This window comes from Penicillium waksmanii (genome assembly GCF_028829765.1).
Source record: "Penicillium waksmanii strain IBT 27052 chromosome Unknown utg000002l:1.0-3326099.0:1.0-3328782.0, whole genome shotgun sequence".
Classification (NCBI taxonomy): Eukaryota; Fungi; Ascomycota; class Eurotiomycetes; order Eurotiales; family Aspergillaceae; genus Penicillium; species Penicillium waksmanii.
In genome coordinates, this window is record NW_026643249.1 from 2,363,054 (window position 1) to 2,378,870 (window position 15,817).

General features: G+C 48.4%; 8 protein-coding genes across 8 annotated transcripts; 3 read left to right on the forward strand and 5 right to left on the reverse strand.

Annotated features, from left to right (window-relative positions):
• Window positions 1-851: 851 nt before the first annotated feature.
• Window positions 852-3,046, forward strand: N7481_002573 (homeobox domain-containing protein; the record flags this gene model as incomplete). Its single annotated transcript, XM_057261792.1, has 3 exons — window positions 852-1,181; window positions 1,237-2,369; window positions 2,500-3,046. 3 exons carry the CDS (start codon window positions 852-854, stop codon window positions 3,044-3,046), a joined length of 2,010 nt encoding a protein of 669 aa, XP_057126724.1.
• A 1,029-nt stretch (window positions 3,047-4,075) lies between these two features.
• On the forward strand, window positions 4,076-5,503 carry N7481_002574 (phosphoglycerate mutase; the record flags this gene model as incomplete). The annotated part of the gene is made up of 3 exons (XM_057261793.1): window positions 4,076-4,210; window positions 4,332-4,550; window positions 4,769-5,503. The coding sequence occupies 3 exons, from the start codon at window positions 4,076-4,078 to the stop codon at window positions 5,501-5,503; spliced, it is 1,089 nt and encodes a 362-aa protein (XP_057126725.1).
• A 1,234-nt stretch (window positions 5,504-6,737) lies between these two features.
• Window positions 6,738-8,106, reverse strand: N7481_002575 (Gfo/Idh/MocA family protein; the record flags this gene model as incomplete). The annotated part of the gene is made up of 3 exons (XM_057261794.1): window positions 6,738-7,318; window positions 7,381-7,936; window positions 8,032-8,106. The coding sequence occupies 3 exons, from the start codon at window positions 8,104-8,106 to the stop codon at window positions 6,738-6,740; spliced, it is 1,212 nt and encodes a 403-aa protein (XP_057126726.1).
• A 680-nt stretch (window positions 8,107-8,786) lies between these two features.
• On the forward strand, window positions 8,787-10,547 carry N7481_002576 (Zn(II)2Cys6 transcription factor; the record flags this gene model as incomplete). Its single annotated transcript, XM_057261795.1, has 1 exon — window positions 8,787-10,547. One exon carries the CDS (start codon window positions 8,787-8,789, stop codon window positions 10,545-10,547), a length of 1,761 nt encoding a protein of 586 aa, XP_057126727.1.
• Window positions 10,548-11,055: 508 nt separating this feature from the next.
• On the reverse strand, window positions 11,056-12,455 carry N7481_002577 (uncharacterized protein; the record flags this gene model as incomplete). Its single annotated transcript, XM_057261796.1, has 6 exons — window positions 11,056-11,227; window positions 11,286-11,563; window positions 11,625-11,728; window positions 11,794-12,096; window positions 12,169-12,353; window positions 12,415-12,455. The coding sequence occupies 6 exons, from the start codon at window positions 12,453-12,455 to the stop codon at window positions 11,056-11,058; spliced, it is 1,083 nt and encodes a 360-aa protein (XP_057126728.1).
• A 756-nt stretch (window positions 12,456-13,211) lies between these two features.
• N7481_002578 (alpha/beta fold hydrolase) lies at window positions 13,212-14,168 on the reverse strand (the record flags this gene model as incomplete). The annotated part of the gene is made up of 1 exon (XM_057261797.1): window positions 13,212-14,168. The coding sequence occupies one exon, from the start codon at window positions 14,166-14,168 to the stop codon at window positions 13,212-13,214; it is 957 nt and encodes a 318-aa protein (XP_057126729.1).
• Window positions 14,169-14,196: 28 nt separating this feature from the next.
• Window positions 14,197-14,568, reverse strand: N7481_002579 (uncharacterized protein; the record flags this gene model as incomplete). Its single annotated transcript, XM_057261798.1, has 1 exon — window positions 14,197-14,568. The coding sequence occupies one exon, from the start codon at window positions 14,566-14,568 to the stop codon at window positions 14,197-14,199; it is 372 nt and encodes a 123-aa protein (XP_057126730.1).
• Window positions 14,569-15,272: 704 nt separating this feature from the next.
• Window positions 15,273-15,774, reverse strand: N7481_002580 (uncharacterized protein; the record flags this gene model as incomplete). Its single annotated transcript, XM_057261799.1, has 3 exons — window positions 15,273-15,307; window positions 15,373-15,423; window positions 15,477-15,774. The coding sequence occupies 3 exons, from the start codon at window positions 15,772-15,774 to the stop codon at window positions 15,273-15,275; spliced, it is 384 nt and encodes a 127-aa protein (XP_057126731.1).
• Between the last annotated feature and the right edge of the window lie 43 nt (window positions 15,775-15,817).

Below are 15,817 nucleotides of genomic sequence, written 5' to 3' on the forward strand. Positions count from 1 at the left end.
AGGTGGACCGGCATTCTCAAACAGCGGTTGGATCTAGCGTTGATTGGCATCCCCATGTGCTCCGGCGAGATCGGAATGCGTGCAGGCAGGCCAGATCCCAATCGCTCAGCTGAGAAGTGAGGATACTATATACTGACATGTACTCTGTAACCGTGAACTGTACACTGTAGGTATACTCGGTACTCGGTACTCGGTACTCTACTCTACTCTACTCATACTCAGCCATGTATGCACGTCTGCACTTCCTCTACGCCACCCCCTAGAACCGCGCGGGCGGTAGCGCACTCCACGGGCCCCGAGTGGGGATGAAGTCTGCGTAGCCTAACCATAAACGGAGACGATCAGATCTCACACATCTCCGAACTGTCCATCTTTGTACAGTACCATTACCATTACCATTACCGTACCCCTGGACCTGGACCGCAGCAACCACAAGCACACCCCATTCTCTTCCCCCCCCCGACTTTCTCTCTTCCTCTTTCATCACTTCGCGATATTTCCTTTCTTTTTTCTTTTCTTTTTTTGCGCCATACACTCCTTTTTGATTCGATCTGATCTACCCCCGTCTTTCCTTAACTACCGGGTTTCTTATACTGCTGTTCCTGTTTGATTTTCCAACTGCTCCGACTTGTTCCACCACTCATCGCCTCATATAATCACAATCACTACCACTACCACTACACACCACCACCACAACAACAACAACAACCACCCTCGTCAACACCCACCGCATGTCTCTTTACCTCTGATATAGCCTCCTTCCCTCCTCGCTGCCCTCTCCTTCTACAGCGATCTCCCTTCCTCCCACTTATACACTCCTTTGTATCCATTCAACACTCCTTCCCGCCGCCATGAGTTACATCCACCCCTCATGGAACTATCCCGCCCCCTCAGGGATTCCAATGGACCACAACATGGCCTACGACCCTTCTATGATGCCCCCGCCGATGATGCATCCCATCGATGGCTATCTCTACCCTCATCCGCCCATGGAGATGATCGACTACTATCACCAGCCCATCATGGACTATGACGAATACACAGAGAACCTCTCACGCCCGCGTTTGACCAAGGAGCAGGTCGAGACCCTTGAGGCTCAATTCCAGGCTCACCCCAAGCCCAGCAGCAATGTGAAGCGTCAATTGGCTGCTCAAACCAATCTGAGCCTGCCACGAGTGGCTGTACGTCACCCACCCCATTCTCCGTCGAGAATCCGCGCTAATCATCCCATCATAGAACTGGTTCCAAAATCGGCGCGCCAAGGCCAAGCAGCAGAAGCGCCAGGAGGAATTTGAGAAGATGCAAAAGGCCAAGACCGAGGCCGAGGAGGCCGCCCGCCGAAAGTCCGAGACTTTGGATCAACATCTGTCCGAGTCGCGACAGTCATCCTCCGCCCCGAAGGAAGAGTCCGAGCAGCCTCCCACCCCAAAACAATCCTCCGCTACCCCCACCCCTACCCCCGAGAACGTCACACAATCCGATTCTCCTTCCAAGGGGAAGCACCACAAGACGAAGAGCGAGTCAGCTCGCGAGGCGACGTTCGCATCCCTGCAGCGGGCCCTCAATGCTGCCTGTGCGGCGCGCACCCGTTTCTCCCGCAAAGGCTCCCGCAAGCCGGATCCCGTGCCAGAGGAAGAGCCCATCTCGCCCACCTCCATGGCCCCGCCAGCCGCGGCCCCTCAGAGGTCACACGAAAACAAGAGGCAACCGACCTACAACTCAGGGTACGCCGACTGGGCTGGCATCAAGGATGAAGCTTCCTGGGAACGGTCTCACCCTCAGCCAGAGACATCCTCATTCCACCACGCCAACCAACCCATTCCTGAGGTGCCCACCTCTGCTCACTCTGTACAGCAAAATGCAAATGCTTACCCGGGAGCCCAATACCAGACCGAGGAGTGGACGGAGGCCCATAAGGAGCACATGTCCCCTCGAAACATGGGAACGGATGCCGGCATGGGCTACAACATGCAATACCCCATGCAGGCACCCGATATCTCCGTCTCTCAACGGGAGTCGTCCGATGCTTTGTCCACCACCCTGAACGGCATTGGAATCTGTACGTCCGAGTCGGGTATGCCAGCGTTGAACAGAGCGGGTGGATCGTCTTGGGAGAAGTCCGGTAAAGAACTCGATCTCGCCGCGAGACGTAAACGCCCTCGCCCTGCTGCAATTGGGACTTCCAACACCCGTTCGTTGGCCGCGTCGACTTCCATGTCTTCCCTATCGCCTACCAACCGGATCCCAAGCTCCGGTGCCGGAAACTCGATGAGACACTCCAAGTCGGCCCAGAGCCTCAACAACCGGTATGCTGGTGTGCGGAAGGCCTCTGCTGCTCAGCGCTCCCCATTGAATTTCACCTTCGCCGAGTCCGGTTCCATGAAATCCAGCAAGGCCGAGATGCTGCGGCCATCCGTCTCATCCACAAACCTGGCTCCGCCAACCCCCCTTGACTCCTCAGGATTTCCAACACTTCATGCCGGCCTCGCCGACCGAGAGTAACTACTGCCTTTCGGCCCACTCCACAACTCAATTCTTCCCGACCTCTCAGCCGATGCAAGTCAACATCGCCTCTCCTCCTACTACTCCGCTGGACATCTATTCTCCCTTCACATATCAGAACGTTGCCCCGCCGATGTCTGCCCCGGCCCAGGTCTCGACCTTCCCGGAGTACGTCACCTGCGATCCGGTCCCCATGTCGGCTCGAAGCTGGGCAGATACGGGCTCGCTCTCCTCGCCGGAATTCCAAAGCGGTCTGCAAGTACCACACTCCGCCACCGTGTCCCCCATTGGTTACGATGCGGTTGTTGAACACACTGGCCAGGCCTTTGGGATGGAGCCTGTGTCCGGGTCACCGTCACTCATCTATTCAATTGAAGACGTTAACCAGTCAGGCTCGATGGATGAGAGGAAACAAGCTGAGTTCAGGATGCATGACTTTGCCGAGCAGCAGCATGATAGCTATTCTGCGCATCTGGCTTCGGTCCACAGGCCGAAGGCATACACGTTTGCCAACAACACGACTCCGACCAACTATCCCTCCTAATGGTCTTCCTCGTCTAGATGGATATGAATGAGAAATGTGCCGCGATAAATACGCTTTTTGTCTGGGACGAACCGCCACGCATCCTCTCGCCCCTGCGATTGTTTATTTTTTGATTTTTTTTGTTGATTCCAACCCTCCGTACGCGGAGAAAACACTGTCACTTTTACCATTTTCCTTCACTCTTTCCTACATATGCTTTCTCTTCTTCTGTCTGTTTATTTGGTGTGGTTTCACCGGGATTTTTACATATTCGGAGCATTCTTTGCATTTGTGCTTATTGGCCTGGGAATTTATATTTGGTGTCCGATACGACCTTTTAATTCTGTTGAGCTCGCACTTGTCGGCTCAAGACTACATTATTTTTCACAAAATTTTTCACTTCTCACAAACACAAACACCTCTTTTTCTTCATTGCTCTTGGTTATCTCCCACGTTTTTGGAACGAACTCGGTACTGGGATTTGGATCTTGCATATCAGCATTTGGCTCTTTGATACATACTGTTACGTCTATACCTTTTTTCTTCTTCTCTTTTCTCTTTCTCTTGTTTCTTTTTGGTCTCTTGTTTCCCCTGTCTCATAATCCAAAAAAGGGGTGTGTGTGATGTCTGTCAAATAAAGTTGATTCAGCAAAATATGTTGTATTTCCACCAATGCCCTCCCCTCTACACTGCTACTAGTAAACCAGTCCCAGAGCAGTATCTTAATCTCCGAAATTCATCCAGCCGACCTGGTGGTGAGCACGTGTTCTGCTCGACTGGACTGCCGGTCTCCTTCAACTTTCCGACTCCACTGCGGGGCTCTTCGTCATCCCCTGTCATCCTCGTTTATTTACTACGTGGACTAGAAGAAGAACAGAACCTGCAAACTAAGAGCCGTTTCTTTTTCTCTTGCTATAAAGAGCCGATGCCGATCTCTAAACTCAAAACTTCTTTTCCTGCTTGAAGGCATCCTCCACCTTCATCCCTTCGGCAACCACTATCACTATCGCTACCGTTTAAGCGAAGTTCAAGTGTATACTTCTTAGCCAAATGAAGTTCTCAACACTTACCCCGGCCCTATTGGGTCTCACTGCCTCAGTGACTGCCTACTCCGTGGAGTACTCGACAGAGACAGGATACTTTTTGCAGGATGAGAGCTCAACTGATGCATCGACCTTCGACTATGTATGACCTTCCCAAATAACTACTACCTACTACATCCAACTTTCGACTATGTCGGGCTTATTTAATTGAGCCTTGAATTCATCTGATCATATCTAATCTCTTTTCTCTCTCTTCTGTCTAGACGGCTGTTAACTTCGGTCTCATCAATCGCACATACCCCGCAGACAGCCATTTAAAGAAACACCACGACTACTCCCAGTGGGAACGCTTCTACCACCAAGTCCAGAAGCTCAATCAGGACTCACACAAGGACGTCGAGTACAAGGTCCTCTTCCTTGGTCGTCACGGCGAGGGCTATCACAATGCCGCGGAGACTTTCTACGGTACACCGGCATGGAATGTAAGTACCGCCTCCATTTTCCCCTTTCTTTGCCCACATCAACCCCCCCCCCCCCCTTCCCTCCCCCAATCTCCCCGCCTATGTGGGGAATGAGAGGAGGGGAACGTAGTATCGATCTACAACAAAACTCCATATCCACGAAAATAATCCCACCTATCAAATCCCACGCGGAGACAATAATTGAATTGAATTGACAATCTCATTTTCTCGAATATCAGTGCTACTGGGCCGAACTAGACGGAAACAGCACAAACACCTGGAAAGACGCATCCCTAACAGAAAACGGCATAACCCAAGCTCTCAAAGCACACAACCTATGGCAAAAGCTCATAAATGAACAAAACATCCACACGCCAGATAACTACTTCGTCAGCCCACTCACTCGAACCCTCCAAACAGCAAACTATACCTTCACAGATCTATCTCTACCACGCGACGCAGCCGCCTTCAGACCACTTGTAAAAGAACTTTTCCGCGAAGGAATCAGCATTCACACCTGCGACCACCGCTCTAGCCGAAGCTACATCCACAAATTATTCCCCAAGTGGGCGATTGAGGCCGGTTTCACCGAGGACGATGAACTTTGGAACGGGGTAACGGGTGAGACGAGCGCAGCGCAAGATGTGCGGAGCACGACAGCGCTGAATGAGGTATTTTTCACGTCTGCGTCGGCAAAATCCGAGGCGGTTGTTTCGGTGACGGCGCATTCTGGGGAAATTTCTTCTATTTTGAGGGTTTTGGGTCATAGGACTTTCTCGCTTAGTACGGGCGCTGTTATTCCTGTTCTTGTGAAGGCGGAGAAGAAGGGGGGTGGTCATGATCCTGTGAAGAGTTCTAGTGTTGCTTGGACGAATAGTCCTCATTGTACGGTGCCGCCGGTTACGTCTGTCACTGCTTGTGTTTGTCCTTCGAGTGCGGTGCCGGTTACGACGCCTTTGGTTACGGATCTTTAGGTGGAGGTAGAAAGAAGGGTTTGGCTTTTGTTTTTTTTTTTTTTGCTGTTATGGATGTGGATGTGAGATGTACTGGTTTTCTTTGCTATAAAGGTCTTTCCTTCTTCTTTTTCTTTCGTTTCTTCTGGGAGGTCTCGTCTTTAAATACATTGTTATATTTAAACGCAGCTTCTATGGTTTTATTGGATTAGAAAGCCAGCTAGTCTCATCGTGTACTTCCAACTTACTTTCCTCGGAATGCAGAGACAGCCGGGAGGCTCAATTATTGTACCAAGTCGAGTGATCAGCACTAGTATGCAGATGGCATCAGAATTTGCATGCAGGTACATGGTATTATCTGGGTAAATCATGGGGCTTCTGTTTAGCCTTTCACATTATACCCCAAGGTACGGATTACATTGGTGCTAGTACTACTATAGAAAAATCCACGTTGCGCAGTCAATTGAGTCGGAGAGTTTTGTGCCTGCCGCGGCCAATATTCAACCATGTCAAAAAACATCATCTCCATCGCCACCAACCAGCCCGACCGACATACCAACCACCCTTTTTGGTAAGGATAATGGCAAAACAAAAGCAAAAAATAAGCGTCCCCGGGAAGGCTCGAACTTCCAACCTCTCGATTAACAGTCGAACGCGCTAGCCAATTGCGCCACGGAGACTTGCTTGTTGAAAAATGGTGGCGTCTTTAGATTCATGAGGGAAGGTCATTAAATGATCAATGCGAATAAAATCTCGCAGCAGTTCCTGCAAAACTTCTTATGGTTTCTGCAGGCTAGGAATGATAATCGTTGGGTATTTTACGGATATTAGTGACCCACATCGGAAATTCCAAAGATCAAACTATAGAAGGCGGTCTGTGGTGATGAATTGGTAATGGAGAATTCTTTTTTAACAAAGGGCCATTTTCATTACGGGGCAGAATCGCGGATTTAGCCCTGAAGTACAAATCTTTGCTTAACTCGTTTATAAATTCGCAATGGGGTATAATAACTACTGGTGGATCATCTGATATGCATAGTATATTGGATTTGTCTAAAAGTGCCAGTAGTCAACTTGGATATGATCGCATGATAGATTCAGTCAGAAATCATAAGTCTGCCCAGGTGGGCCGAATATATATTCCGAGGTTCTATAATACTAGTAGGAGGTAATAGTGCCCTTTGATTTGAAGTCCCGGAGCTTGCCAATCACGATAATCCTTTCAACGTTAGTACATCTAAGGTTCCTCCTTCCATCAGAATTTCAATGGGTAGACTGTCGACTCGATGTTTTCCGGATAAACCAGGCCCCCTTGCTGCCGAACTTCATCCATTACCTTCATAATCGCGATACTCTCCTCCCAAGGAAGGGTGTCACTCTCAAGTTTCCCGTCGCGTAGACAACGAGCAACTTCATCGGCCTCCCAAAACATGCCGCGCGCACCACCGGGGATAGGCATATGGACATCCTGGATTGTTGCCGGGTCTCCTGATCCACTACTCGGCACCACGCGGTATCGTTCTGGGCCGTAAGCAGGCCCAAAGATCAGGATATGGCCCTTAGTTCCCTGAATCTGAATAGAGGGACCTGCAGAGCCACGGTTATCTGGATCTGTGGCCACGCGGAAGGCCGTCATTGCTACAGCCTCTGAGGTTCGGTTGGAGAGGGCCGATGGCGTTGTAGTAGGAAATGTTATGAGCATGGTTGTCGATTCGTCCGCTCCAGTCTGAGGATACTTGGACATATGCGACACGATTTGGGATGGCTCTTTCCGCTGAGAGCGAGGTAAGGTGTGGTAAAGAATTTGGAATACCCAAGTAAGAGCATAAACACCCACTTCAAGAAGGTTAGCCAACTATACATTAAGCTCCACGAACTGGGAAAGACACCACACTTACAGTCAAGCAAGGCACCACCAGCCAGGTCCTTGTTAATCATGCGATGCGAAGGGTCCCAAGAAGTCTCGGGTTCATCCCCGATACTCAAGTCCGAGATCACACGCAGAACCTCGCCAATTGCCCCGGACTGCACCAGGTGTCGCACTTGGATGCTAAGTGGAAAGTACCGGGTCCACACAGCTTCCATGAGAAACAGACCTTTCTCCTTGGCAGTTTCGCAGAGAATCTTGGCCTGGGCTGCGTTCACAGTGAAGGCTTTCTCACAAAGAACATGTTTCCCGGCCTCGAGTGCGAGCATTGCGTGCTGAAAGTGGTGTGAGTGTGGGCTAGCCACATAAATTGCTTGCACATTGCTATCGTTAACAGCTTCTTTGTAAGATCCGTAGGTTGCACATGGTGCGGGAATCTGGAGCCTTTCGACGAATGAATCCGCCGACGATTTGGAGGAAGATGAGGCCACGGCGACTACTGTATGAGTGACGTCTGTAACTCCTCTTTTCGTCGGATCCAGCAACAAATCTCCCACAAAGGCTAAACTCAACGAAATTAGTTTCACCTATCCGTAAGGTGTTTAGATTGAGTATATGTATCTCACTTTCTGCAATTCCACCGGTGGCTAAGGCAGGTCAAACTGGAAGTTAGCAGTAGTACGAGTAATTCAATGCTGGCATTTCGAACAACATTATCGGACATACCAAGGATGCCCCACCGAAGATTGTAAGGCATGGCTGAGCTAGAAGACCGAGCTGAGGTGATTGGTTTGAGGTTGAGTGAATGATTGGTAATTTGATACACCACGGCTGAAAGATTATTGATGGCAATAGAGAGGGCGCAAGCTAATGTATTTATAGTCGACTGCAAACTTTGGAGCTTTGACTTCCTTTGAATATGGTTCGAGCGCTCAATCTCCAATCGGCCTGTCTGGTATCTGTTTCGCTCTCTCCAGAAACATTTGAAGCCTAGTTTACTACGGAGTACTTACTCCGTATAGGAATCGATGATTCATGGATTACAGCCAATTATACCCCGGTGTTTGGCCCCGCTTTGAACTTTGCCATCGCCTCGACCTGCCACACTCCAGATTGCTGACATCAGTCTTGACAGGCGGGTTCTACCGACCAGCCCGAGTCAGGTCAATTCAACCGTCCACTTTGAATGTTACTTTCTCCATCAAATGCGTCTACCAACTGCATGAATGGTATGCATCAAAGAATTGCCCCTCCTCTCTCGTCCAATCGGAGAGCCTGAGGCAGAGCACTTCCTCCAACAATCGGATGATCCGGCTAAATGTCTCGATTGAGTAATCAAGCGCAAAGCACTAAATTAACCGGGGGCAGGCTTGGGAATGAGATTTCATGAAATATCAACTAAGACTCCCGTTGGCCATATATGCGGAATAGGCAAAGATGGAACAACAACAAAGAAAAAGCGACTGTAAGACATCTCCCCGTTCTCAACATGGATGTACAAACTGTCGCCGAAGCAAGGTCAAATGCGACGAGCACAAGCCAATTTGCACCCGGTGCTGGCAGAAAGATCTGCAGTGTTCGAGCAACTTTCAACTGAAATGGGAATCGAACTACCGTGATCGTGGGGTCGCCTTTGGCAGGTCTGGCCTCTGGGGTAAAAATACCCCCAAGAATCGACAGACTCCAACGCGCTCGACAGAATCAGGCTCAGCCTTCCAGGAAGAGACTACATGGCTTGCGACTCCGACTATTCAACCCTGGACATTTCTTAACAACGATGTGTCCTTAATACGACGACTTTATGATGAAGAGCAAGGCCACACCAAACGACAGCTTTTGCCAGCTTTCGATGTCAAATTGGCAATTGGTGAACAAGGGCCTCGTGAGCCATTTCTATCAACTTCGAGGTCAAGTTCTCCTTCCAGCCTGTCAAAGGGTATAGACAGGGCGCCAGTGCAGACCCTTCCATCATCTCTATCGATTTTTCCATCACTGGATGAGATAGGAAACCGATCGTTGTTCGACTACTATATCAATCATATATGCCCTAGGACAGTGCATAGCCCTCTTTCGCAATCACCATTTGCGTCGGTTATACTTCCCTATTGCGCATCAGCTACGCCCACAGTTCTACGCGCAATCCAGGCGCTGGCCGCCTGCCATTGGGCCCAGTACGACCCTCAATATACCAACATCAGTCTACAATTAAAGTCGCGAGTTCTCAGAGAATTCCGAAAACGAATCAGTGTTGACCGAGGCGCTTTGTTAGCGTCTGACCCTGAAATCTTGGTAATCGTGATGTTTTTATGTATGTTCGATATTGTGGATTACTGTAACTCTCAATGGATTGTTCATCTCCAAGGAGCGAAAGATATTATTCGACTTCGAAGACGACAACTGCAGATCTCAACCGGCGGAAATGGAGACCCGCAGCAAGATGAAGTGTCTTCATTTGTGGAGCTTTTCTTTGCCTTTCAAGACGTGATGGGGCGCACAGCTTGTGCGAAAGCAGACCTTTTCGGCCCAAGATACTGGGATGAAACAGATACAACGATCAATCCATGGATGGGGTGCAGTCCCGCGCTTGTCTCAATTCTATTCTCGGTGATGGATCTCAGTCGGTCACGACAGCGCATGCTCTTGAGTGATGACCAGATGACATTTGAGACTAGAGCTGCCACGTTGAAAAACAGGCTCGAAGAGCTCGAGCAACAACCCTGTACCAAAGAAAGTGACCAGACAATCCCTAGAATTGCCGAAGTGAAGAAACTCACCTGTATCGTTTTTCTGAAATGCGCGTTATATGGCGGGCGGCCATCGGACCCGGAGATCAAGACTTTGGTAAGGAAGATAATGATGGAGATTCAAGAGTTACTAGCATTGGAAGCAGTATGCCAACTTATTTGGCCTCTGTTCGTTGCTGCTGTGGAGTTGGATCCGCTTGACATTGAGCTTTTGTCCAATCCAGAATCCGGCTTATTGACCAATGGGAGAAGGCTTGTATTGGAATTACTCGAATCAATGGCCATGAGCAGTGTCTCTAGTGTTCATCGGACGCGTGTGGTTATTGAGCAGGTTTGGAACTCTCGAGACTTCAGCATATCAAAGTCCTCGGAGCCCGTACGAGCGTCTACCTTGGATTTGAATGACTGGGAGCAGTATGTAGTACCAGTTAGTGATGCTTTAAGTCTGGTATAGATTCGGATATCGGAGCTTTCTAAGGCCGCTTTGAACAATATTTTACTCAAAATGAAATTAAAACCTTGGAAATAAGCAAAAATTTATATGTACCATCCTCTAACTTGATGTCTGCGGATAAAGTGTCAAGCGTACGTTGCGATGATCTTTACTTCGGACATTCTCACTTTTGTATATCATCAATTAACATAGTCATGTAGAAGAGTAATATTTAATCTGCATTGACACATTGCCTACCAATAAGACAAAAACAGCAATAGCTAGACGTGTGTAGAGGATCGATGCATGACTATTCATGGTGCTCAGTTTCCCCTTTGTCCAAGTTTGGACCGCCTGCTCCGGCACCCTTTTGGATCTTTTCTTGCGCGTGTTAAATGTACTTCATAAGTCGCTTGACACAAATAGCATCCGGATCCTTGACCACGATATTCGTTACATCATCCTCTCCTAAAAAGAACTTAGTTCTGATCGTGCCAGATAGGGACATACTGTACATTACATTCTGCGATCAGTTCATATCGTGCCCAGAAACTGGTTTCAATGAGTGCAGGAGACTGCTCTTGGGTAAGCCCAGCTCCAAAAAGTCATCGACCTCCTGGTAAAGGCTGTTTAGAAATGACTCTCCTGTCCACACGGGCTTCCACCCAATAATAGTTGCTTTCTCACATAGTACTTTCGGGCTTGAATCTCATTAGTAAAATCATTTAGCAAAATCATTGATTGAGCTAGCTAACCCACCTTGAGTTCCAAATGCTGTGGGCAAACCTAGTCGGTACTCCAACTGACTCGGCCGCCATTTCGTCAGACGGCCATACCTTAGTGGATGCCGTTGTGACCAAGCCCCGCTCGTGGAGGTTTGCAGCAAGTCGATCCATAATGTCCCACCAAGAGACGACGTGCGAAACAAGGAAGTAATGGCCATCTTCACCTGCCGGAAGTTTCTTACCCAAGAAAATGGCCTCAATAAGCTGGCCATAAAACTTCGCAACATCTGAAACATGTGCCAGGGTAGCGTCCTACTCACAGGTTAGGTTATTCATCTTATGTAGGGACGATTATTTTGTAGAAAGTACTCACTCGGCTTTCACCAAATTTGTAGACTTGCTTGTGATTGATACTAGCCTGGATAAGAGCCGGTATCTGAGGCGAGAGCTGGTTCCATGTGCCAGAGCCACGGCCGTCTCGTATTCGGTCAGCGTACTCTCAAAATTTTAAAATTGATGGTATAGCAGAGAGTGCAGCTTACGAAGTGTTGGAGGGAAGATTAGGAAGCCGGTAACGCCGGCCTTTTTCGTCTGTTCGATGACAAACGTATCGACCTCCCGCACGACATACGTCTCCCTCGACTGTCTCTCAAGGCCGTAGACGTTGTCAGTGTCTTTTACTTCTCCGAATGGCCAGTTTGTATTTTCATCGAAGGCCGAAAGACCGGTTGTCTGTACGAAAAAGACTTCCCTCCCTGTTGCTTCGCGTTGTTTCTGTAGCCCTGAAATCAGACTCGACGCAATTTGCGGGTCAATGCAAGTTGCATTGTTGATGACGAGATCAACTGCGTAGGAAATAGGATAGATATGGTCAAAACAAAGGAAGTGTCATGATCTTGGCCTAAAGCAGTGCTTACTATCATTGGAGAGCAAGGACTCTGTTACAGCAGTTTCATCACTGAGATTCAGTTGGAAAACATTGACATCCAGCTTTGTCAAGCTCTGGGCCTGTTCCAGCGAACGCACGGCTGCATGGATGACCAAGGCCCCAAGAGTGCCGCCTCTTTTGAGACTCAAAATTTCAGCGACAATAGAGCCCCCGCTATGTTGAAGTCAATTTCTTTATAAAGTAAGGATAGGGCAAAAAGATGCTGGAAACTTACATGTAGCCAGATGCGCCTGTAACCAGAACGTTAAGAGACATACCAGGCGATGTCTTGTGAGCTAGGATGGAATATAGAGAAAAGTAATAGTAGTTTCGCGAGGCTCTGCTGTGTAGTCCCTATAAATAAAGACAAGATTCAAATTTTGGACGGGTCTTTTCCAAGTTCTTGAGTCCCAAGTTAAACTTATAGCCACTCCCCAGAAAATTGCGGGGATGACGTATTGTCGTTATGACTCGCGAGGATCAGTGGACTCAATGGATTGATGTTACTCACTCTTCCAAGTACTCAGTAAGTGTCGAATTGGCCCACTTGTGTACTGGCTTGTATAACGGAGATATGATAATTTCCGATTCATTGCCACTGTTTAATTGGTATTCACGGCGGAGATAGGCGGACTTTATTGAAAGTACCCGTCGAGTGCGAGCCTTGCTTTTATTTGTTCCCGCCACCTTGGGGGGCCTGAAACATACCCGAAGGTGTCACCATAAGTGGAATCTATAGTAAATTTTGGGAATATTTCATCAAATATGGCCCTTGAGCCTTTAAAATTTTTCTGATGATTCATTGACACAAAATAAAAGACCATCGAGGCAAATATGCCCAGAGATACAGTAGATAGAAAAGGAACATGGCCAACAAAACACATCCAGGCTCAAAAGCTCGGTATCCTCCTCGGGGGTCCTCGACTGGCGTTTATTTCACACGAGTTTTCTGGATCCACTCAATTGCATCCAATAAGTAAGGAACCTACAAGGAGGGTCAGCCATAGATCATGAATTAGAGAAAAATCAAACTCAAGGTAAACTCACAAACCTAGAGGGGCTTTCAGTCGCTGGGAAATGACCCAGGCCTTCCATGGCTTTGAAATTAGCGCCTTTGATCTTCTTGGCCGTCGCCTGGCTCATTTCAGGGGTAGTGCTCCAGTCAAATTCACCGGTCAGAAAATAGATAGGGCATTTCTTGACATCAATACTCGCAACACGGTCTCGAGCATCAAAGCCACCAAAATAGAAGTCAAGATCACCATGGAAAATCCCGTAAGCCTGAGCACTATAGAGGTGCCAGATGAGCTGCTTGTTTACCAAGGGCGCATTTGGAGCCATCATGCCGTAAATCCAATCAGGGTTGAAAAGGGACTGATTGACTAGCGGGGACTTATCATCGAATTGTCGCTTCATGGTCAAAAAGTCACATCCTTGCAAGGGAATAGTGCCACCTGCACCTACTTCCTCTGCTCTAATCGCTACTGCAATACACACCTGCCCAGCCATCGAGGCGCCGCAGATGATGGGCTTGTTGAGCCTAAGAACCTTGATCATCTCACGAATACAACCGACATATGCTTCTTCAGTAGTGGTATGATTCCCGGGCAGGTGATTCTTGCCCGGGAAGCTGCGACCATGGGCAGGCAAATCAAAGGCGATCATCTTGCATTTTGCTCTCATGGACGGATCATTCATAACGTCGTGGTATTGTCGGCTATCGCTTCCCGCAGTATGGAGAAACACGATCTCCTGAGTACCGGTACCACTGCTTTCATAAAAGACCTTAGTCTTACCCCAAACTGGGGGTTCAATGAAGACATATTTGCCAATAATGTGGTCTTCATCAACTTCGTGTTGCTGGTCAGCGACAATTGGGCCATGCAAGCCCTCACGTATTAATTCCAGTAAACGTGTCGCGAGATGGGCAAATTGGCTGTATTTGAGGCGGTCTCCATGGACGCCGGCACCGTCCTGAACGATGTTCATTCCCTGAGAATAGCATTAGCAAACAAGTCTACATCCAAATACGACGCCCATCTTTATCACTTGCCTGAATGCCAACAAAGCTAGTATATGGCGCTTGTGGGCTTGCAGAAAAGTATTTTTCCCAGTGACTCGGCTGCGCCAGTAATACAAAGTCTGCAGAGGCTGAGGAGCCCCGAGAGACAATGGTTCGGAGGCCCGGCTCAACAGTGACGAGGATGGCCTGGTCCGAGCCAGTGGATTGGACACCCATAGTCACCGAATCGTGGATTGCCTCAGTATCGATAAAAGCCTGCCATTGTTTGTCGTGGTTTAAAGTGTTGTTCAGAGTGGTGAAAGATGCGCCGACTGCATCTGGCAGGGAGGCCCATGCGTGGGGCTGATTGTTGGATAAGGAAGACATGTCGATGACCTTGATCAATCAGGTGAGATGAAGTAAATTGCTTAAACGCCTTAATATTTCAGGATAGATGAAACATGTATAATGAACGATTTAAGAGAAGTTGGGGAAAGGCTGATTTATATCCATGCGGTCGGTCGGTTAGCAGTATACCTGGATATACTTTAAGTTGTTGCACCCTTGTGCGGGTTCTCCAGAAGCCCCCCCCAGCCCGGCCGAATACTAGGAAGGGCAGGGCCCAATCTTTTCTTAGTTGCCGACTTGGTACCCTTAGCATTCTAAATCGTTGCACAGTTACTCTAAAAACTTCATCGAGAGAGTCCATGTAACCGAGTTCCCGAATCAGAGAGAAAGTTGAAAGTATATCCCCAAGTTTCCCCAAAACCCCACACTCGGATGTCATGGATCCGGGGGTAGCAAACCCCGAGTCACCAACCAGAGCTGCCAGCTGCCAGAAGCGGTGCTCGGATCGGAGCATGCACAGTGTAGTTGCCAGTGGGTAGGTCTTCTAATAGCTACAAACTACGGAGTACTACATACGCACTTGGGCACTGCCACCTAAGTGGGGGTGGGGCAGCCTGAGGCCCAATTCACGAACCTGATATAAAATTCATCCCGTTAAAAAATAGGCATCCCCGAAGATAGATTCATTTATGAAGCTAGAGTATTTCAATAGTGGTTATGCTGTAACCTGTCCAAAATATACCTTATTGCATAATAATTTTCACCTCCTGTTGTTCGTCTACATGTAATTCGTCAATCTTCTGAACATCCAAATAGATAGAACACTTTCGCGAATGGTCATACCTCTCATCAGATCCGCAAGCAAGTATCCATCAGGAGCAATCAACGGTGCGCCTTAGATACCATTAGCATACAATTTGATTATTCAAGATATTTTCGCCTCTTACCAGCAAACTCCAACACATACGAGTCCCCATCGGAAACAGCTCGGGTCTTCTGAATCAAGCCCAGGTCCGATTTCTGCTCATCGAACCAAAAAACCCTTTTAGGGAGCAGACTTCGATCCTCAACTAATGATCTTCCCAAGATCCAACCACTGGATTTCAAATAGCCGTCTACCAGTGTGAAGACCGCAGGGGATGTTGGACCGAGCGACGCGTGGACGCGAGATTCACCGTTGTTCTCAGGTAAACCAACGGATTGGTTATCGATCTCAATGACGAATTCCCCTTCAATGCTTTCCATGTTGGCGAGGGCTCTCTTTCGATGTGAGAGTAGTGATAGATGG